This window comes from Lissotriton helveticus, chromosome 6 (assembly GCF_964261635.1).
Source record: "Lissotriton helveticus chromosome 6, aLisHel1.1, whole genome shotgun sequence".
NCBI classification, from domain to species: domain Eukaryota; kingdom Metazoa; phylum Chordata; class Amphibia; order Caudata; family Salamandridae; genus Lissotriton; species Lissotriton helveticus.
Window position 1 is genome coordinate 885,329,881 of NC_136067.1, and position 24,219 is coordinate 885,354,099.

The following is a 24,219-nucleotide window of genomic DNA, read 5'->3' on the forward strand; positions in this document are numbered from 1 at the left end:
AATTGCTGTTTATTAGTCTTTTCTGTAGTGCCTGTGAGTAGTTCCACAATATCCAGGATGGTCATGTAAGTGGGACAAAGCAAGTTCAGCCTCCAGGATAATTTTCAATGCTTGCTTCATCTTCACCTAAAAGTATTGTGTCCGAGTAGATAGTAAAATATTCCCTCTTCATCATTACAACCTATACTGACAGGGATTACCTAAGTAAGTCACCTAGCATCTCTGCAAGGCCTTTCAATGTGTGCGGTAGTTTACAAATTAGGGTAACATATGTTTTAGAGGCTATCTTGGCTAATAATTCCTCCATTAGCGCCCTAGCCTTACTCTGGGAGTTATGTCCATGCAAAGGCAGTGTCCATTTGCTATTCAGAAAAGAGCTTTCTCTATCTCTCCCATAAATGTCACCCATCTTAATCATGTGCCAGGCTCCATGACCTCTAGTCCACAACCTCTCTGATCACTTACCCAGGGTACAGAGTAGTTTGTTTCAGAAACCTACCCCCATCCCATTAATTTCAATGCTGCTTTCCAGGCCTCAAGTACTGCCACCATAGCACACACCAGATACTCTACACCACTCCCTCCATAAATGAAGTGCGAATAAGTTCTACATTGCTTGGGCAACATATCTACTCAAATCGAGAGATCCTACTGTAGAGAGAAAGTTATCTGATTTAAGTAATATACAGATGGGCTGCCCCGTAATCCCACTACCTTATGTTGAAAAGATGCCTCCTTCTGCAACCAAAATTATTTAATTAGTGGCATTCTTGGAAAATTACACCTAAACAATAATATGTGCAACCTAAACATTCCAGAAGAATGTTTAAAATATGGGGGATCATTGAGGAGAAGCGAGAAAAAGGGGAAGGGTAGCATTCTAAAGAGCGCGCTCAATCCTAGAGTGACCGGGCAGTTACCCACAGTGTATGACACTGAATTTGTCCAGAACCGTCATTATATCACACTCCAGAAACAGATCATGTTTAATGGTAATGTCATCAACATTTATATTAGTGGTACAGTATAAAGGACTTGATGGGCCTGTTTTGCACAGAAAACAAGGTAGATTTGTCCTAGTTGATGCTGAATACAAAGTGTAAAAACGCCTTTCCTGGGCCCCGTCTCATCAGAAATGTCTCTGACATAATTCCATTAATCCTGACTACCACTGTGGGATAAGCAATAGTCAGGGCCACTAGAATTATCCTATTCCACTGCTGCAGGTTTTTTCGCATAATTGATGATTTGCTGCATTTGCCACATAATCCATCCTCCGCTGAGCAATCTGCGGATTTTAACAAAAAAGATGTGTTTCTAGCTCAAAGAGATCAAAAGTTACAGAACTCTTGGCGATATGGGTTTGCTCACAGTGGAATGCCCTTTGCAAAGGTTAACTGGTCATTTTTTGTTGCTTTTTTCAGTATTTGGTTGCTGAATTTGTATTAGTAAGGTCAAATCTTTACTGTGACTGTATTACCATGTATAAAAATGACAAAATAATGAAGACATAGGGCCTCATTAGGATGGCGGGCGGGCACCCTAGCGGAAATCGGGACCGCCCGCCGAAAGGGCGGGGGTCCCGACATTGCCATTAGGATGCGCCCGCCACAGTGGCGGGCGCATTCCTCAATTTAACATTGTGGCGGCCGGTGCACACTGCACCGCCTGCCACAATGTTAAAAAACAAAAGCACGCCGTTGCACAATCGAAGCGGCAGGCACGCGGTGCCTGCCTCTTCGATTGTGCCACCCTCATTTGGCCTTCACTCTGGGGCCCACAGGGGCCCCCAGAGTGAACACCGCATGCCTTTCCGTGGCGGCAATGGGCATTGCACAAAGCCCATAGTAATATGCCGGGCGGTGTCTAACAGACACCGCCTCCATGTTACTCGTTTTCCGCCTCGGCCGCAAGGCGACCGGGGCGGAAATCAGGCGGGCGGTGTTTTTCACCGCTGCCTTCCCCTCCGCCATCCTAATTTGGTGGGGGGGATTTGGGCTTGCGATGTCGGGCGGTTTGCCTCCACCAGGCCGGCGGTGGCCACCGCCAGCCTGGCGGAGGCAAACCGCCCGACATCGTAATGGGCCCCGTAGTCTCATAAAATGTGATGCATTATGCTGCATAAGTTACCTTTTCCTGACACATAATTTGGTGCTCTCCTGCTGTATAATTTAAGTGGCCCTGTGAAGGAATCTGGCTCTGTACATACTATACCAAAGTAAGGTATAGTGTGCACAGAGTTCAGTGGATCCCGAGAGGTACAGCAGAGGCTAAATTAGATAATCACTAACAGCTCAATTTGTGAAAGTGAGGGCGAGCAGTTAAGCTTCTCAAAGTGTGTGTTAAGCATTTATCGTATTCACTCAGTCAAGAAATGATGGCACACACTCAGAGACTGAATCCAGGCCAATGACGTAAATATTAAAAGTTATACTTATGTTTTATTTCTATAACCAAGCAGAACTTGGCACAGGTAGGTAAAACATACTTCCAAATAAAATGCAATTGCAGATGAAATTGGCATTGTTGCAGGTTAGTATTTGCTTTAAAAACAGTTCAGAATACTTTGAAATTACTTTGGATTACATTGTTTTACTTTTTATTTACATCGACTACTTGGGGTGCTATGCTTGGATATCAAACTTTGGGGTATGCAATATAGAGATAAGTAAGACAATTTACTTTTTAAAGCACAGTTACTTTTGTTTAATATAAAATGTAGGTCGACAGAATATTTTCAGAGGAAAAACCGAAACATGGCTTCCTATGCATAAAAAGAAGGTTATCTGTTTGCCGGTAAGTAAAAGACTTGCAAGGCTGAGTGTTTGGGGTTAGAACCAAGATTTCCCAAGGTTTAAGGAGGCACTCGAGTTGCACCACTAATGGCAGCAGGGCGGCCAGGTGCATAGTGCAGCGACCAATGCTAGACAAAGTACCTAGGGGACCTTTGGTTGGGGGATGCTCACGAGCAGGCTAAGTGGCTGTGGGAGCAAAGCTCCTGGGATTAAGATCAGTCCTGCGGGGTCAACAATCACCATATGAGCTGCACCACCAGTTGCAGAGTGGCTACCGAACACAGGGCGCCAAGGAGACATTGGGAGCCCTATTGTTTCCGGTTCGGCAGAAATGCTTCCAGACTCCGACAAGGAGGTTTTCTGTGGGCGACCCCTGGCAAGAGAGGTAAGTTGGATTGTTGGGGTTGCCTGAACACCATTGGTTGGGTCACCCAAGGCCGTGGGGTGTCGGTGCAGGAGTGTCTTTAGGCTTCAGGTTTTCTTACCAGCTCCGGTCATGGTCAGGGGTACTCCTCATGTTGAGGCTACAGGCGTCGGGTAGCAGATCAAGGCAGCTCAGGGTTCACCAGATACCAGATCAGGTTCACTGGAGAGACCTCCTCATGGTGCTGAGCCACTCAAACTCGGGCTGTGGGCATCGGATGCAGAGTGGTGCAGAACCGCAGAGCTGGCTGGATCTGAGGTCGGTGTTGGAGTCTTTGGTTGAGCAAATGCGGTGCACACAGGAGACAGTCTTTTTGGTGAAGGCAGGGCAGGTCCTCCAGGTTGTGGATGGCTGCTGGCTAGTGGACACGCCGGGGTATCACTGGTTGCAGGTTGAAGTTGGGACAGGCCATTACGGCTGGGGCCAAGGCAGTTGGTGTCCTATCCTTTCTCGTTCAGCATGGCTCTTCCACCCTTCTTCTTTCTTCTTCTCAAATCTGAGGAGGCAAGGTTTAAGGTCACCCCTAAATATTAAATTTAGGTGCGTTCCAGGGGTGTGCAGGTTGGGACCAATGGGTCCCTTCATAGGGGTGTGTACACACCCTATTATGCCACCCACCAGTGGAAGGGGGCATGAACATCTCTCTGAATGGCTGTGTCCCCTCATCATCAAGATATAGGGGACTGAGATGTGTACTTCACCTAGCCTCAACCACCTGAGAAGGGGGGCATTGGCAAAGGTGGGCACGCCTCTCTTCCTGACTTGGTTTTCCTGCTGATTCTCCCGCCCCAAGTGGGGGTCAGAACGGGAGCCAGTTGAGAGGGGCAGCAAAAGGCAGGATTAGTGCACAAAGGCGGCAGACCTTTGAAGCTTCCCTTTTGTGGACTCAGCCCATCCTGGGGGAGGAGGCATGACACATCTGACCAGGGTGGGCTTTGTTCCTGGACCCAGAGAGTGGAGGCCCTCTACCCAGGGGTCCATAAACCTGTCTGATTGTGGCAAATGGTGGGAAGCAATTCAGGAACCACACCAGGGCTGGTAGTTTTTCAGGGGGCATCTCTAAGATGCCCTCTGTGTGCATTTTACTTTAAAACCCACACTGGCATCAGTGTGGGTTTAATGTGCTTAGACGTTTGCTACCAAACATCCCAGGTTTCAGTATAGCTGTTGAGTACGTAATGACCAACTCCCAGACCATATACTCTTTATGGCTTTTCTGAACTTACATTGCCCAACAATGGACTACAACACTGTAAGAGCAAAGTGTTCATGCAACTGTACTCTCACCTATGGTCTAGTGCACCCTGCTAGAGGGGTGACTTAACTGAGCCGTAGGCTGTGGGTTGCAGACATAGCACACATAGATGTGTGCCATGTCAACGCTTTACTTTTCTCTGTACCAAAACATACAACCTGCAATGGGAGTGTGTGGGTCTTACGGTGCAGGGTCTCAAAGGGTGGCACAATAAGTGCTGCAGCCCTTAGAGGCCTTCCCTTGTCACTGTGCCCTTGGTATCCATAGCACCCTTTACAAGGGACTTACCTCTGGCCAGAGATGTGCCAATTGTGGGTACAAAGGTACTGTTTTGCTAAAGAATACAGTCCCTGGGAACCTAAATGGCAGGGACCCAGGGCACATTAAGTCAAAGTGCATCAAATGTCAGGCAAAAAGTGGGGGGTAACTATGCCAAAAGGAGGACTTTCCTACACTACTCTCCGAAAGAGCACAAGACTAACTTTTCCCAAGAGAGTCTTCATTGTCTAAGTGGGAAAAATCTGTAAAGGCCATATGCATTGGCAAAGGCAGTCCCAGGTCTATGTTCCACAGTAAAGTCCATTCCCTGTATCGAGATGGACCACCTCAAATGTTTTGGGTTTTCACCTTTCATTTGCATTAGCCACCAGAGAGGTCTGTGGGCAGTTTGAACAATGAAGTTAGTACCAAACATGTATGGTCTCAGCTTCTTCAGAGACCAGACTATAGAAAAGGCCTACCTCTCAATGGCACTCCAATGCAGATCCATAGGGAATAACCTCCTGCTAATGAAAGCAACGGCTGGTCTTGGCCATCAGTGTTGGTTTGGGATACGACCGCTCCTATCCCTAGCTCAGAAGCATTAGTCTGCTTGGAGTTATCTGGAGCCTTGAGAATAGGTGCTGAGCACATTGCCTCTTTTAGGGTGTCAAATGCCCTTTGACAGCTAACTGTCCAGTTTATCTTTTTGGACATCTTCTTGGAGGTGAGTTCTGAGAGGGGTGTCACAATGGATCCATACCCTTTCACAAACCTCCTGTAGTACAGAGTCAAGCCAAGAATAGCCTGGATCTTGGGCTGTAGGGGTTGCACTTGGCCTCTACCAGCAAGGTGGCCTAAGTACACAACTGTGTCCTGCCCTATCTGGCATTTGGATGCCTTGATAGATAGGACAACATCTCCTATCCAAGTAGGATCTCTTCTTTCAGCTGCAGCTGCCAAATCTGGGTCTGCCGATGATCCATGTTCCCCTAATATCCTAAAACTTGTAAATCAGCCTATCGCCTCTCATCTTTCATTAGTATTCAATCAAATGTTCAAGCAAGGAACATTTCCTGTAATTTGGAAACAAGCTAATACTCTCCCTCTTATAAAAAAAGCCTCTCTTGACTCCAGTGATCTGGCAAACTATTGTCCATTTTCAAGATTTTCCTTGCCAGCTAAAATGGTGGAAAAATTAATTAATGCTGCACTATCAAACTGTATTCTCGAAAATCAATTTCTGGACCCCAGTCAGTTTGGGTTTAGAGTGAACCACAGTATGGAGACTGCATTGATAAAAACCACTGAAGAGCTAACAATGGCATTGGATGGCTGAGGGTCAGCAGCCCTTATCCTGCTTAACCTATCTGCAGCTTTCGGTACTGTGGACCATGATTTACTGGTCCGCCGTTTGAATGCCATAGGAGATAAGAGTAAAGCTCTCACCCTACTAATCTCATTTCTTTCAGCGAGATCTCAAATTCTTAATCTTGGTCAGTTAATATCCTCACTTTTTACTGTGCCATGTAAAGTGCCTCAGGGCTCCGCTCTGAGCCCAACACTCTTTAATATCACGTTTCAGAACTAGCCCCTTTAATACATTTTTTTTAATTTAATCCCAACATCCTATGCCGATGACACCCAATTGGTCTTATCAGCAGTAGATAATAATATTAACTATTCTCTAAGGTTACACAATTGCATGGCTGCCATTAGCAACTGTATGAGTAGACATTGCCTAGAGCTAAACTCAAGTAAAACAGAGGTTATTCTGTTTGGAAATCTCTCTCTAGTATGGGCTCACCAGTTTGGGCTCTTCTCCCACCCGGGTAACTAAAGCTACTAATCTTGGATTTATCATTGATGATAAGCTCAGATATGATGCACAGGTGTCGAAAGTTGTAACCTCCTCTTGTGTTGCAATCAAAACACTGCGGAAAATATTTCCTTTAATTCCCAGAGATACAAGAAAGACTGTTGTCACTTCACTGATGTTATCTAAACTGGACTATTGTAATGGATTGTATATAAATCTCCAGGTTAAACTACTTGATAAGCTCCAAGGGGTGCAGAATGCAGCAGCCAGATTGACTCTGGATATCCCCAAATACCAGTTGATATCTGCAGGCCTTCAGGAACTGCATTGGCTCCCGGTGCGACAACGGATTAAATTCAAGGCACTCTGTGTGGTCCATAAAGCCTTGCACTGAGAATGACCGAAATTCCTGTGGAAGGCCTTCAATTGGCATTTTCCAAGTAGACCTTTACTGTCAAGTAATGCAAAACTGATTACCACCATATGAATCAGGAAATTGAAATGGGGGAAGGAGTTTCAGCACAGCTAAGCTTTGGAACTCCATCCCACCGTATCTGAGGTCTCACTTTCAGAAGGGAACTGAAGACTTGGCTGTGTAGGAATCAGTAATTCACTAGCCTAGTAGCTCATGATCTGCAAGCGCCAAGACGCCTACTGGTAGACGCATGCCATAGAAGTATATTTAACATAACTTAATTTACCACCTTTGGAAGGTGGCAGGGGCATTCTTTAAACCAAAGGGCAAAACAGTAAGCTGATAATGACAATCAGGTGTTAAGAATGCTGTTTTCTATTTGGATCCTGAAGCCATGCCAATCCTCCAGTCCCTTATAGTTAAGTCAAAGGTACTGGGAAACTTGGAAGCCCCAAACTTATCTATCAGTTCATCAGCTCTGGGGATGTGGTGTGTATCTGTCATAGTGAAAGTATTGAGGCCTCTGTGATCCACAACAAACCTCATCTATTTTTTTCCAACCTGTAGATGAGGTTTGGGGACTAGTACCACTGGGCTGGCCCAGGGACTCTCATAAGGCTCAATGACCCAAAATTGCTGCTCTCCTTAACTTGGTCAGACTGGAGACAGATTTTGGTTTTGACAGGCAAGCTGTCTCCAGTGTCTGCATCATGGGTACACCAGGGGCTAAGGAGAAGAGCTATGCCTACAATAAGCTTGCTCTTGAGCAGAGCAGGTGTCTGAATTGACAACTTCATCTTCAGACCCACTTGGGGGCTGTAAGAGAGGAGGTCGGGGAGATGTTCACTCTCAGTCTCCTGATTCTCATCACTAACCATCAACATGGCTACATCAGCCCTGTCACAGAAAATGTTCAGGTGGTTCACATGTATCACCCTTATGGGGGACCCGCTGGTGCCCAGGTCTACCAAGTAGGTGACCTTGCTCTTCTTTTCTAGGATAGGGTAAGGGCAACTCCATTTGTCCTGGAGAGCCCTGGTGCCACAGGCTCCAAACCCCACACCTTCTGTCCCGGTTGTAACTCCACCAGTGCAGCCTTCTGGTCATACCAGAGCATCTGGAACTCCTGGCTGACCTCAAGATTTTTGGATGCTTTCTGCATGTACTCTGCCATTCTGGACCAAACGCCTAGTACATAGTCCATCACATCTTGTTATGGAACATGATGGGGTATCTCTTATCCTTCCCTTACAAGAGAGAGTGGTCCCCTTACTGGGTGATCAAATAGATGTTTAAAGGGGGAAAACCCTACTCTTTTGAGGCACATCTCTGTAGGCAAAAAGCATGCAGGGTAACAGAGCATCCCATCTCCTTTTGAGTTTTCAGAGAGACCCATTATCATGCCTTTCAATGTGTTGTTGAATCCTTCAACAAGGCCTTTCGTTTGTGAGTGATAAGGTGCTGTGAACTTGTAGACCAGGCCACACTCATCCCACATGTGTGTCAAGTATGTAGACATGAAGTTGGAACCTAGGTCTATACTACCTCCTTAGGAAACCCTACCATGGTGAAGATACCAGTGCAGGCCTTGGCTACTGCAGGGGCTGTAGTTGACCTAAGGAGAATGGCTTCAGGCTACCTGGGAGCATGCTCCATTACATCCAGTATGTATTTGTACCCTGATGGAGTGGGAGGTTCAAGTGGACCCACTATATCCACACCTACCCTTTCAAAGGGAACCCCAACAACTGGTAGTGAAATTAAGGGTGTGTTTAGGTATTCCAGCTGTTTTGTCACTGGCTTGACAGGTGACACAGGAGCTGACAAACTGCTTTAGTTTTTGGGACATCTGTGGCCAATTCAAGTGGCTGAAAAGTCTTTCCCAAGTTTTTGTCTGGCCCAGGTGTCCAGCTCGGGTTATATTATATGCCAATCTGAATATAAACTCTCTATACAACTGAGCCACTACCACTCTCCAAGTGACTTCAGGTCTGGGGTCTCTGGCCTCAGTGTAAAGGAGACCTTCCTCCCAATAAACCCTGTGGGAACCACTGACATCTCCCTGCTCCTGTGCATCAGCTTGCTGCCTCAAGATTTCAAGAGTGGGGCAGACCTACTCCCCAAGGCAGAGCTGTTCCCTATAAGGTCTTCTTGGGCCCAAGAGCTCTACCTCATATGGTTGAAGCTCCATGGGCTCAGTTCCATCTTGGACTGACAGGTCCTCTTCCTGGTGAGAGGAGCCCTGATCCTTTTGCTGTGTGGAAGCTGTTTCACCAGTTTTCCTACTCTTTCTGCTTCGGAGAGTGGGCTATCCTTTCAGGCTCCAACTCTCTTTTTTCACCCTGTACTAGGCATGGTGCTCTTGTTTTCACACACACTATATCAGGGATGTCTAGCATTGCTGCATTTGCCCTTTTTTCTAACCCAACCCATGCTGAGGTCTCCAGATCATTTCCAAACAGACAAGGGACTGGACATTTTGGAGAGATCACTACCTGTTTTAGCCAGTAACCCCTCCCCAATTTAAGGTTACCATAGCAAGGGATGGACTATAGTGTTGTTATCAGCATTATTGACTGGGAAAGCTTTCCCAGCTAGGAATTGTCCTGTGGAAACCAGTGATTCTCTCACCATAGTGACCCTGGCTCCTGTATCTCCCAGGGCTTCTACACTTGACATATTGGTCCAAGGTGCTGCAGGTAGATTAGTTTGTGGGCCACACAGCTAGGGTTTCCAGATCTACCCCACCCATGGAGACTAGTGTGGTTTCTGTGTGCACTCGGATATGCTCAGGGAACACTATTGATCCCATCTGGAGATTTGCCATTTCATGGATAGCTGGGGGGTACTAGGGGCTTGCTTATTGGGACAGGCAGGATCTTCAGTTGGGTGTCCCACTTTCTTACAGTAGAGTGACCTAGCTCTAGGACACCCCCGCGCCGCACGGCCACCAGCTGCTGTGTGCGTGTTTCCCTGCCTACTGCCTCGCTAGCCGAGTTCCGCCGCGTGGCCACGCCCCCTGCCACCTTGCAGCGTGGTCCGCGACCTGCCCCCGTGGTTTTGCTGTGTTTAACTGTTTATTGATTTTGTTGCCTGTCTCCCTGCAATTGGGGTCTTTTTCCTTCTGTATTTTCCTGCTGTTGGTGTTATTACCTTCTGTATTTTCCTGTAGCGCCAGCCCCTTCGTCCCCCCTCCCCGCTCCCCGCTTCCCGCCACCGCCGCTAACCCCGCCCCTTTTGCCTTGTCTTCCCTCCCCGCTCCCGCCTCCCAGCTGCTCCGCCCCCCCGCGCACTTGGCCATATATGGCGACCGTGCGACGCAGGTGAGTGTGACCTAGCTCTAGGACACCCCCGCGCCGCACGGCCACCAGCTGCTGTGTGCGTGTTTCCCTGCCTACTGCCTCGCTAGCCGAGCTCCGCCGCGTGGCCACGCCCCCTGCCGCCTTGCAGCGTGGTCCGCGACCTGCCCCCGTGGTTTTGCTGTGTTTAACTGTTTATTGATTTTGTTGCCTGTCTCCCTGTAATTGGGGTCTTTTTCCTTCTGTATTTTCCTGCTGTTGGTGTTATTACCTTCTGTATTTTCCTGTAGCGCCAGCCCCTTTGTCCCCCCTCCCCGCTCCCCGCCACCGCCGCTAACCCCGCCCCTTTTGCCTTGTGTTCCCTCCCCGCTCCCGCCTCCCAGCTGCTCCGCCCCCCGCGCACTTGGCCATATATGGCGACCGTGCGACGCAGCTGAGTGTGACCTAGCTCTAGGACACCCCCGCGCCGCACGGCCACCAGCTGCTGTGTGCGTGTTTCCCTGCCTACTGCCTCGCTAGCCGAGCTCCGCCGCGTGGCCACGCCCCCTGCCGCCTTGCAGCGTGGTCCGCGACCTGCCCCCGTGGTTTTGCTGTGTTTAACTGTTTATTGATTTTGTTGCCTGTCTCCCTGTAATTGGGGTCTTTTTCCTTCTGTATTTTCCTGCTGTTGGTGTTATTACCTTCTGTATTTTCCTGTAGCGCCAGCCCCTTCGTCCCCCCTCCCCGCTCCCCGCTTCCCGCCACCGCCGCTAACCCCGCCCCTTTTGCCTTGTGTTCCCTCCCCGCTCCCGCCTCCCAGCTGCTCCGCCCCCCCGCGCACTTGGCCATATATGGCGACCGTGCGACGCAGGTGAGTGTGACCTAGCTCTAGGACACCCCCGCGCCGCACGGCCACCAGCTGCTGTGTGCGTGTTTCCCTGCCTACTGCCTCGCTAGCCGAGCTCCGCCGCGTGGCCACGCCCCCTGCCGCCTTGCAGCGTGGTCCGCGACCTGCCCCCGTGGTTTTGCTGTGTTTAACTGTTTATTGATTTTGTTGCCTGTCTCCCTGTAATTGGGGTCTTTTTCCTTCTGTATTTTCCTGCTGTTGGTGTTATTACCTTCTGTATTTTCCTGTAGCGCCAGCCCCTTCGTCCCCCCTCCCCGCTCCCCGCTTCCCGCCACCGCCGCTAACCCCGCCCCTTTTGCCTTGTGTTCCCTCCCCGCTCCCGCCTCCCAGCTGCTCCGCCCCCCCGCGCACTTGGCCATATATGGCGACCGTGCGACGCAGGTGAGTGTGACCTAGCTCTAGGACACCCCCGCGCCGCACGGCCACCAGCTGCTGTGTGCGTGTTTCCCTGCCTACTGCCTCGCTAGCCGAGCTCCGCCGCGTGGCCACGCCCCCTGCCGCCTTGCAGCGTGGTCCGCGACCTGCCCCCGTAGTTTTGCTGTGTTTAACTGTTTATTGATTTTGTTGCCTGTCTCCCTGTAATTGGGGTCTTTTTCCTTCTGTATTTTCCTGCTGTTGGTGTAATTACCTTCTGTATTTTCCTGTAGCGCCAGCCCCTTCGTCCCCCCTCCCCGCTCCCCGCTTCCCGCCACCGCCGCTAACCCCGCCCCTTTTGCCTTGTGTTCCCTCCCCGCTCCCGCCTCCCAGCTGCTCCGCCCCCCCGCGCACTTCGCCATATATGGCGACCGTGCGAACGCGCAGCGTTGACGCGCAGCGGGCGCGCCGATTGTGCGCCGAAGGCGCGCCAAAGGTAAGCACGTCTGCGCCCGTCCGCGCCTGGACCGCGCCCAGTGCCAGGACCCCTGGCCCCCACCGACGGAAGACGACCCGACGCACCTACAACGCCGCCGAACTCATCGCACTCAACACCGGCGCCATCCCGAGATGTCACCGCGCCTCCCCGAAGCACACCCACGGACCCTTCAGCTGCCACGCCTGCAAGTTCACCTGCATCCGGAACTACCCTGCACCAGCACTCGCCAAGCCGAACACCAGCAGCAACCACCTCAAGTGCATCCTGCTCAACACCCGCTCCGTCCACAGACACGCCGTAGAACTCTGGAACCTCCTCGACACCACAGCCCCTGACGTCGCCTTCCTCACAGAGACCTGGATGAACGCCTCCTCAGCGCCCGACATCGCCATCGCCATCCCAGAGGGCTACAAGATCACACGGAGGGACCGCACCGCCAACCAGACGGGAGGAGGCATCGCCATCATCCACAGAGACACCATCCGCATCACGACCAACACCGACGACACCCTAACCACCGCCGAACACCTGCACTTCCAGATCCACACCGACCCGAAGACCACCCTCAGAGGCACCCTGATCTACCGACCCCCGGGTCCACGCACACGATTCAGCGAGGACATCGCCGACTTCATCAGCCCGCATGCCCTCCGCCGACTACATCCTCCTGGGGGACCTCAACTTCCACCTGGAGAACAACAGCGACCGCAACACCATCACCCTGCTCGACAACCTCGACAACCTCGGACTCAAGCAGCTGGTATCCACCCCCACCCACCTCGCCGGACACACACTCGACGCCGTCTTCTCATCCAGCAAAGACGTCACCTTCAGCCACGCAACAGGACTCCACTGGACGGACCACAGCTCCGTCCACTTCACCTTCAAAAGAACGACGATCCACCAACACCAGCAACAGGTTGCCCGAAGAAGCTGGAACAAGATCACAGCTGACCAGCTCACCGCCTCCCTGAGCCAGCACCCTCCTGCCGGCTCAGCAAACCCCAGCCAGGCCGCCGACAACCTCACGAAGTGGATCAGCAACTGCGCGGACGAACTCGCCCCTCTGAGAACCCCGCCCAGCAGACCCGGCAGCAAAAAAACCCCATGGTTCACCGACGAACTCAAGAGCTCCAAGAAGAACTGCCGAGCCCTCGAGAAAGTATGGAGAAGGGAACCAACAACGGACAACATGACCACCCTCAAGCTCGCCACCCGGAAACACCACCAACTGATCCGCGCCACCAAGAAAAATACATACAAAGTCCGGCTGGACAACAACGCACACAACTGCAAGGAACTCTTCAACATCGTGAAAGAGCTCTCCAACCCCAACGCCGGAAACAACGACATCACCCCGTCGCAAGACCTCTGCAACTCCCTCGCGTCCTACTTCCACAACAAGATCGTGGACATACACAACAGCTTCAGCATCCAACCGACGCACGCCACAACCGCAGCAACGCCACCCACCACCACCCTCCGCACCTGGACTCCGATCAGCACCGAAGACACCATCCGCACAATGAACTCCGTCCACTCCGGATCTCCAACTGACCCCTGCCCTCACCACATCTTCAACAAGGCCGACGCTGTCATCGCACCCCACCTGCGGGACATTATCAACACCTCCTTCGACACCGCCACCTTCCCAGAGAGCTGGAAGCACCCAGAACTCAGCGCTCTTCTAAAGAAACCTACAGCAGACCCCACCGAACTCAAGAATTACCGGCCCATCTCGCTCCTCCCGTTCCCGGCCAAAGTCATCGAGAAGACCGTCAACAAACAGCTGGCCGCCTTCCTCGAGACGAATGGATCCCTCGACCCCTCACAGTCTGGCTTCCGAGCCAACCACAGCACCGAGACCGCCTCTTTCGCTGCCACCGATGACATCCGAACCCTGATGGACAACGGAGAAACAGCGGCCCTCATCCTCTTGGACCTCTCCGCGGCTTTCGACACTGTCTGCCACCGCACCCTAGTGCAGCGCCTCGGCAACATCGGAATCCAGGAGAAGGCACTGGAATGGATCAACTCCTTCCTCAACGGAAGAACACAGAGAGTCCGCCTACCACCGTACAAGTCAGAGGCCACCGAAATCATCTGCGGCGTCCCTCAAGGATCCTCGTTGAGCCCCACCCTCTTCAACGTCTACATGAGCCCCCTCGCGGCCATCGCACGCCAACACAACCTCAACATAATCTCCTACGCCGACGACACCCAGCTGATCCTCTCCCTGACCAACGACCCCGCCGCCGCCAGAGCCAACCTGCACGAAGGGATGAGAGATGTAGCCGAATGGATGACGACCAGCCGCCTGAAACTGAACTCAGACAAGACGGAGGTCCTCATCCTGGGCTCCTCGCCCTCCGCCTGGGACGACTCCTGGTGGCCCCCCGCCCTGGGCACCGCACCCAAACCAACGGACCACGCACGCAACCTGGGCTTCATCCTGGACTCCTCCCTCTCCATGACCAGACAAGTCAACGCCGTCTCCTCGTCATGCTTCAACATCCTGCGCATGCTACGGAAGATCTTCTGGTGGATCCCCACCGAGACCAGGAAGACTGTCACCCAGGCCCTCGTCACTAGCCGACTGGACTACGGCAACGCCCTCTACGCCGGAACCACCGCCAAGCTCCAGAAGAGACTCCAGCGGATCCAGAACGCCTTAGCCAGACTCATCCTCGACATCCCACGAAACAGCCACATCTCCGGACATCTGAGAGACCTGCACTGGCTCCCCGTCAACAAAAGAATCACCTTCCGTCTCCTCACCCACGCGCACAAAGCCCTACACGACCAAGGCCCGAGCTACCTCAACAACCGAATCAACTTCTACACTCCCACGCGCCACCTCAGATCAACCAGCCACGCCCTCGCCGCAGTCCCCCGCATCCGAAGAGCGACAACAGGAGGAAGGTCCTTCTCCTACCTGGCCGCCAAGACCTGGAACTCACTCCCGACCGACCTGCGCCTGACCCAAGACCACCTCTCCTTCAGGAAGAAGCTCAAGACCTGGCTGTTCGAGCAGTAACGGCACCTCCCCCCCACCTAGCGCCTTGAGACCCTACGGGTGAGTAGTGCGCTCTACAAATGACTTGATTGATTGATTGATTGAAAGACCAGGCCTTAGCAGGATCAAGATTTCCCCCCTTATACCCACTAGTGGGCTGGGAATAGTTCTTGGACCCTCCCCCTGAACAGGTTTTTGGGGGTCTTTAGAAGACTCTTGGTTTTTATCTTTGGGGTTTTTATCCTCTTTCCCCTGGGGAGGTTTTGTAACCCCTTTCTTTTGGCCACCCCCAGTGGTTGTCTTGGCCACCCTTGTCTTGACCCAGTGGCCTGCCTTCTTTCCCAACTCTTGAGGAAAAATTGGTCCTAGGTCTACCAGATAATGATGCAACTATTCATTAATGCAGTTGCTTAAGATGTGTTCCTTTATAAACGAATTATAAAGTCCACCATAATCTTGCACTTTAACTTCCAGTTAACCAGCCACCGAGTGTTTTTACCGAGTAGTCTACAAATTCCACACAGGACTGAAGCTGTGCTTTCTGAGCCCCCCTGAATTGAATTCTGTCCTCCTCAGTTCATCTGAGTCCAAATCCCGCTATCAGGGTGCCCTTCATGAGTTCATAAGACTAAGCCTCTGCCCGAGGAAGGGTAGGGAGTCTGTCTCTACGCTTACCACTGAACAGTTTCCAAAGGAGTGCCCCCCCCCAGTGAGTTTTTCTCATGTTCCTGGCTACACAAGCCCTCTCAAAGGCTGTGCACCATTTGGTGATCTCATCGCCATTCTCAAATTTAGGGACAATCCCTTTGGGGATTTTAGGAGTACTAGGTCCTTCCTCTTTTAAATTGCTGCCACCATTAATGGATCCTAGACCCATCTCTGCTCTTTCATTTTCTAGAGTCTTTTGGCCACCCTTGCTAAAAGGTACAGATTTGCCCGACCTCTGTAGGATCTAGACCTTCTACTCCCTGGTCTGGAGGGGTAAGGCACACAGTCCCTATTCTCCCTAAATAGTCGAGGAAGGGGATCTAAGACCTTATTTTCCTCACTACTTTATCCCACTACTTGAAGATCCTCACCTTCAGTAGTGGGATGGTCCCTTGCATACCCTGCCAGGAACTCCTGGAGTTGTATTCTGGTAGGGTTAGACCCCGTTCTTATTCTTTTGACTTTACAGAGAAGCCTTAACTCTCTAACTTCTAGGCTGGAGTAAGCGGTGAAGCCGAGCTCCTCAGCCATCTCCCCTGGGCTGCTCATTATTTTACTAAAGTGGGGTTCTTTTTAGAAGACCTACACAAAATGTTTTAAGTACTTCCCCCCAACTTCAGTCAGTTTTAAAGTTTCTAAAAAATACTACAGGGACTTAATCCGAAGCCCTGACAAGACTTTTAGAAAATAGTCAATTCAAAAAATGAGCTGTACTAAAGTAAATTTTTGGATTCTTGTCACGTGATCTGGTGTTGGCTAAGTTAGTCCAATAAATGTAAAGTCGTAGATCCCACTTCTGACCCACCAATATAGGAGGTTGGCTCTGTATATACTATACCAAAGTAAGGTATAATGTGCACAGAGTGCAGTGGATCCCCAGACGTTTAGCAGAGACTAAATTAGATAATCACTAACAGCTCTATTTGTAGTAGTGTTGTCAAGCAGTTAGGTTTATTAGAGGATGTGTTAAGCATTTATTGCGTTCACTCAGGCAAGAAATGATGGCACACACTCAGAGACAGAATCCAGACCAATTAGGTAAGTATAAAAAGGTATACTTGTGTTTTATTTCTAGAACAGCTAGAACAAGCACAACTTGGCACAAGTAAGTAAAATGTACTTTCAAATGCAAGGCTGTTCACAAAAATGCAATTGTAGATACAATTAGATTTGTTACAGGTTTGTATTTGCTTTAAAAAAAGTTCTGAACACTTTGAAATTATGTTTGCTTTACTTTTGCGTTACTTTTCAGTTACATCGACTACTCGAGGTGATATGCCTAGATATCACACTGTGGGTCGTAGAATACAGAGGGAAGTAAGACAATTTACTTTTCAAAGAAGTTACTTTTCTTCCATACAAAAAGCAGGTCAACAGAGAACATTTTCAGAGGAAAAACCACAACATGGGTTCCTATGGAGAAAAAGAAGGCTATCAATTTGCCAGTAAGTAAACAACTTACAAGGTTGAGTGTTTGAGGTTAGATCCAATGTTCCCCAAGGTTCAAGGAAGTGTTTGAGGTGCACCACCAGTGGCACTAGGGCGGCCAGGTGCAGAGTGCCGAGGCCCAATGCTAGCCAATGGGGCCAGGAAGCCTTTGGTTGGGGGCTGCTCATGAGCAGGCCTCTTGGCTATGGGAGCAAAGCTCCTGGGGTTCAGATGAGCACTGCAGGTGTTAACAGTCAGCACAGGAGCAGCACCACCAGTGGCACAGTGGCGGCCAGATGCAGGGTGCCAAGGGGACATCCAATGGAGATCTCCAGTTCAGAGGAAATACTGCAGGCTTGCACAATGATGTTTCCTGAGGGCGACCACTGGCAAGAGAGGTGAGCTGGACTGTTGGGGGTGCCTGGACTCCGTTGGTTGGGCCACTTAAGGCTGTGGAGTGTCGGGTGCACGGGTGTCTTTAGGCTTTGGGTTTTCTTACCAGTTCTGGTCATGGTTGGGAGGACCCCTCAGGTTGAGGCTGCAACCATTGGGTAGAAGATCGAGGCAGGTTGGGGATCACCAGATCCAAGGTCAGGATCATTGAGGAGACCTAGTCGTGGTGTTGGACCACTCAAATTCAGGCCGAGAGCGTCAGGTGCAGAGTGGTTAAGAACCGTGGAGCCGGCTAGATCTGGGGTCTGTGTTAGAAGTCTCTGGTTGAGCAAATCCGGTGCTCACGGTTGACAGAGTATTTTTGGTGAAGGCCTATTATGTCACTCACCTGTGAAAGGGGGGCATGAGCCTCTCTCTCTGATTGGCTGCGTCCTCTCATCTTCAAGACCAAAGGGACTGAGATGTATGCTTCATCTCGCCTCCCCCACCTGAGGGGTGGGGTTGGCAAAGGTGGGCACACCTCTCTTCCTCACTTGGTTTTCCCATCGATTCCCCCACTAAAGTGGGGGGCAGAACCACAGCGAGCCAATTGCTGGGGCAGCAAAAGGCAGGGCTAACTATCAAAGGCAGCAGGCCTTTGAAGCTTCCCCTTTGTGGACCCTGCTCCTCCCTGGGGGAGTAGGCATGCCACATCTGCCCAGGATGGGCTCTGTTTCTGGACCCAGAGAGTGGAGGCCCTCTACCTAGGGGTCCAGAAACCTGTCTGGTGGTGGTAAATGTCGGGTAGTCATTCAGGAACCACACCAGAGCTGGTCGTTTTTCAGGGTGCATCTCTAAGATGCCCTTTAAGTGCATTATACATTAAAACCCAAACTGGGATCAGTGTGGATTTAATGTGCTGAGAAGTTTGCTACCAAACTTCCCAGGTTTCAGTAATGCCATTATGGATCTGTGGAGTTTTAATGACCAACTCCCAGACCATATACTCTATGATGGTTTTACTGCGCTTACAATCTCTAAGAATGGACTTAGACACTGTAGGGGTACAGTGCTCATGCAACTGTACCCTCACCTGTGGTCTAGTGCACCCTGCTAGCGGGGTGACTTACCTAGGCCAAAGGCAGTGAGTGGCTGGCATGGTACATAGGGGTGTGTGCCATGTCAACTCAGCACTTTTCTCTGTACCAAAACACGCACCTTGCAGTGGCAGTGTGTGGGTGTTAGGGTGTAGGTTCTTTAAGGGTGGCGCAATAGGTGCTGCATCCCTTAGAGGCCTTCCCTGGTCACATTGCCTTTGGTACCCATGGTACAATGTACAAGTGGCTTACCTGTGGCTAGAGATTTACCAATTATGGGTACATTGTACAGTTTTGGGAAAGAACACAGGCCCTGGGAACCTGATTGGCAGGCACCCAGTGCGCATCACGTCAAAGTACATCAAATGTCAGGCAAAGTGAGGGGTAACCATGCAAAAAGGGGCACTTTCCTACACAGTGGCAGTAGTTAACCAGTATGTTTTATTCTAATTTTAACTGATTAATAATAACTTTAACCAAAATCGATGACAATGGACATTGCAATGATGGTGAACATATTTTATGAGATCAGTGGAAACTCTTTACACTATGTTGGTACTAATACATTTTCTCTTATTCACAAGATTGAATTGATTGCATTACTTTTCCTTTTTTTGTCTAGATAAGCTATGCCTCAACTACTGCAGTTCTCAGTGATGAAAGAAGATTTCCTTCATTCCTACGCACTGTTCCAAGTGATATATTTCAAACAAAAGCATTGGCCCGGCTCATAAATCATTTTGGATGGAACTGGGTAGGAATAATTGTAACTAATGATGAATACGGGCATTCAGCAATGGACAGTTTATCTGAACATTTGGATATGGAGTCAGTGTGTATAGATTTCAAATTTATAGTTCCATCTGATGTGGGTCTACAAACTCTCAACGACAGCATCCGCACCACAGTGAGAAAGGTCAAAACATACTCAGCAAAGGTAGTGGTAACCTTTATAAAAGGCAATATTGTCCGCATTCTTTTGCAGGAGGCGCTAAGGCAAAATGTGAAAAGGGTCTGGATAGCAAGTGACGTATGGTCAACCGCAAAACTAGTTGATTCTGAGGATGAGTTGCAAAAACTTGGCACAATTCTTGGCTTTTGTTTCATGAGAGACAACATTGATGGCTTCAGGGAGTATCTGCGGAACCCACAACCTGCACCTGGAACAGTCAATTCGTTTCTGGAAGAGTATCGAGCATATGACTTCCCAAATGACACCTTAGTCAAGAACATCGAGCTGGGTGGTTCTTACGCCGCTCACTTAGCGGTGAAAGCAATAGCGGAAGCACTAAGAAATGTATTGTGTGTCAATGGAACATGCAACAGAAACTTAAATTTTCCTCCTTGGCAGGTAGTGTACTCTAATTCCTTAGCATTGTCTAAGTATTCTCCTTTCCACAGAGTCGCCTTTATATACAAATGTGCTTGCTTTTTCATTTTGAACATCAGTGACCATTTTAGTGTGCCTTTAGGCATATTTCTACAGTGAGGCACAGTCTTATTTTAAAAAAATTCGGAGCCCCGGGCACCACAAATTTGGAGGCCTCCATTTGGAAAAAACATTGATGTTTATAATACACATTTACTGCTAATTCAAGCCTGTATACTACCCAAACAATGTTGAGTTACACTAAAAAAAATCTGCAGTGAGACCCTGCCAAAAATGTACACACCATCCCACTGCCTCCTTCCCTGGGCACAAGTCCTAAAAAAAGAAGTGGGGGAACTAACCAAGTTAGGCAGTAATTAAGTGGTATCACAGCACATTAAATTGAATGTTGCATCACAGGAAGTGGTATCACAACCCATGATCTCACAAGAAGTTTCATCAGATCTTAAGACTTTACACATATGTTTAGCAGGTCTATCATGGGTACATTTGAAAGTATTACAGTATTTTACAAATTAGATCTTGTATCAGGGTTGTGCCAAAAAAGTGATGCAACCCGGCACAAAATCTGGGCCTCAACCCATCCACAGAAAAATGTACTACAGGGAAAAACGTGGCAACAAATCTGTTCAGTTTAATTGTTTGCAAAGCCTGAATTTTAAAACATCTTATGAGCTTAAGGCACCTGCTGTAGAGATCTTTGTGTGCCAACTGTATCTCAGGGAATAATAATAATGGTAAGAAAACTCTGGAGGTTAATATGATTGCTGGAGGTTAAAGTTTGTCTAGTCCCAGTTTTGAATCAAAGTAGCATAGAAGGTTAATATGTCTCCTGCAAAGCACATTATGTCACACGCAGAAGACCTATTTTTATTTTATGTAAATGGGTAAGTGAGTTACTGCTTTTAACACAGAGATCCTTTTGTTGGTTGTGTGATGGAACCACGCATGCATTTACCACACATGCCACTTCAACGTGGTCTTACCCACGGAAGTCTTAACCACGCATATGCTTTTACCACACATGCCTTTACAGGGAAATATGCATTGTTAAACCATGTGTGGGAAAGACATATGCATAGTTAAGGCTTATCAGGTAAGTCTAACTCCTGACCCCTGCCCCCCACCCTGAGACCTAAAACTAGCTCTTCCCTTCTGAAAACCAACCTCCTACCCTGAACCCTAAAAACGTCCCTGCCCCCAAGCCCTAAAAACGAACCGCCCTCCCTTAATCCCTAAAAACTACCCTACACACAACCCTAAAAAGTATCCCAATCCATGCACTCAGTCATAAAAATGCCCCCCTAGGCCCAGCCCTGAGACCTAAAACTTCCCCCTCCCTCTTGAAAACCAACACCCTCCTCCAAACCTTAAAACATCCCAGCCCCCAGCCCTGAAAACAAAACCGACCCCAGCCCTGAAAACTACCCCAACCCTTAAAGACTACCCTCCAGCCCCAAAACACGGCTCCTGCCCGACTCAACACACCGGGTCCTCCCGATCTTTCCTGCTTCTGCACAGCAAGCGCTAGACATCGCCATCGCCATGGCAAGGCAAATGCATGTTTAAGGCATGCATGGTAGCGCTTGAGTTGTTGTAACACCTATGGCTCTTTCCACGTAATTCTGACTGTTTCCCCCTTTTGTTACTTGCAGTTCATAAATTGAAATCCTTCTAATATGGCACAGTGGGCTATGAAGATCATGTGGATCCTACATGTTTAACCATTACGGTCTTATGTATCACATCCTGTACATTGATTTAAGCACCTATCATTTATTGTCAATGTATAATGTGTACAAGTCATGTAATGAGCTCTGACACCCTGCAATGGGATGAGCAGCGCTACAGCTCTATAAAAGAAATAAAACAAAATAGTGGTATTTACATTGTTATTTGAGTAAATATTGGCTCATATCAACACATCTGACATTCTTCTAGTGCATGCATATCTCTTCAGGACAGGGACTGTTCAAAGTCAAAAGCATGCCTCTTTTAAGTACCTGTGAAGTGATAAGCTGTGAGCCTTTATTTCCCCTTCATTCCGTTTAGGTGTGAGCAGCCGTGGTCGATAGTGGGAGTAGCTGCCGGGCGGTGACGTGGGGGAGGGGCAGGGTGGGGGGTAGTAAACAATGGATTACGGAGGATTACAGGTAAGTAAACATATAAATAAATAAAACTAATTTCGTTGCTTGCACTGCATCGCATTTGGGGATGCAGTGCGCGCAACGAAATTCGTTTTATTTATTTATATGTTTACTTACCTGTAATCCTCCGTAATCCATATTTATTGAATGATTTCTTTAAAAACAAAACTGCTTCTTCTTTCACAGTTGCTCCGAGAGATAAAAAGGGTATATTTTTCTCAGAATGGCAAGCCGTTTTACTTCACAAAAAATGGAGATTCCATCAATGGATATGATTTGGTCAACTGGCAGTATTATCAGGACACTCTGAAATATGTGGTTGTTGGAAAATATTGGCTGGAAGGGCGTTTAGAAGTCGCTGACACCCATATTGATTGGAATACACTAAACAACACGGTAAATAACCTTACATTAATATAAACTTGTCCAAGGATACAGTGACTCTGCTTTTCTGTAAAATGAGTGTGAAATATGTATTCATTCCAGTTCTTTTTGTTTTTCTATTGGAGGTCTTTGTTAAATATTCTTTTACATCATCTCTGTCCTCTTAATTCCTCTCAAATCTTCAAGCTGTGTCACTGCCTGCTTCAAGTACTTAACTGTCATTGAACAATAGGTCCACCATTAAAATAATTATGCAAGTTAAGCTGTTCTTAGCAGTAGGAAAGCTCAAAGTTATATATCTAATTATGCAGGAACAGAATTTCTACAACAGGCCCATGGTATTAACTTGTAAGTTACATTTTAGCCTGTTCCTAACCCAGTTGGGAATACTAAACTTTCCTTCCCAATCAGGCATAATTTATGACTGTCTTGTAGCATAGTCTTATGCGTATGGAATTTACTAGGAGTCTATGTTCCTGGCCATAACTTTGCTTGCTTCACACGTTGATTAAAAAATTAAAGTTTAGGACATTTAACACAGTGAGATGAGATGACCCAGCATACCATGCATTAGACTGTACCATTAATGTATTTATGGGTGGTGTCTGCCTGCAAAGTGAATGGAATGTTGGAAGGTGGTGTGTTCTAGTGACCGTAATGGCAGTTGGAAGTGACGGTTAAGCGCTACTTTGGTGAAGTGAGCAAGTCCTACATACAAGGATGAATCAGATGAAATATTTTCTTTGTTAATTAGGCCTTCGGTGTCTGATTTTCTAAGCTGTTTTCAATTCTTACTATTCTAAAAAAGTCATGAATTACACATGTATAATGTACTATTCAGCAGAAAGACAGAAATTAATAAATAAAATATCAGCAGGAGTTATCCAAGTGTGTGGATGTTAAGCAAGACATGTTAAATGTCTGTGTTCGTAGCGACACTTACACAGTGACAAAGGAGTAGCCAGGCACATGCAATGCAACCTAGGGGGCAGATTTACAAGCCTGTGCGACACTTTTGTGACACAGCGGCAGCATAAACAATACACCACGTTGCGACACATTTACAAGTGGCACATCTACAGAGATGCGTCACGTTGTAAAGCCCTGCGTCACATTATACCTGCGTATGGTATAATGTATGCAGGGTGGGCATTCCAACGCAATAAAGCCTCATAAAAGTGTCACAGTGTAATCTACAAGATATCACTGAGTCACTTCTTCGACGCCACTGCGTTAAAACCTTACGCCTACTTGAAGCAGGTGTAAGGAGTGAGGCAGCACATTAGGAATAGGCATTCCTGAGCTTTGCTAGAGTTGCTTCGGGCTTGCGACACAAATCCACCAATGAGTTACCGGTACGCCAACAGATACGTCAAGCATCTGTCATTCCTTGCGCCACAGTGCGTCGCATTGTAAATGTGATGAATCCATGGTGGCGCAAAGGTTTTTTTGGGTGACGCACTTGAACTGACGCACGTCTGCTAATATGTAGAGATGCATCAGTTCTTGTAAATCTGCCCCGAGGTGATCAACCGTACAGACATTCCTTTGTGGTATTTATAAACATTTGAGATGCATTTCTCAAACTTCTTCACACAACTAAACTCACAACTGAATGGCACAGGAGTAGGTGCTTTGGAAACTATGGGAACATGTATGGGAAATAAACAAAA

At 48.6% G+C, this 24,219-nt stretch overlaps 1 protein-coding gene across 1 annotated transcript in view; it reads left to right on the top strand.

Moving 5' to 3' along the window:
* The window catches only part of LOC144763159 (G-protein coupled receptor family C group 6 member A-like), a 204,102-nt gene that overhangs the window by 110,298 nt on the left and 69,585 nt on the right, over positions 1-24,219 (top strand). Inside the window, exons 3-4 of the mRNA XM_078648487.1 lie at positions 19,248-19,976; positions 22,349-22,558. Coding sequence (XP_078504613.1) covers positions 19,248-19,976; positions 22,349-22,558 — 939 coding nt within the window. The remainder of the gene's footprint in view (positions 1-19,247; positions 19,977-22,348; positions 22,559-24,219) is intronic.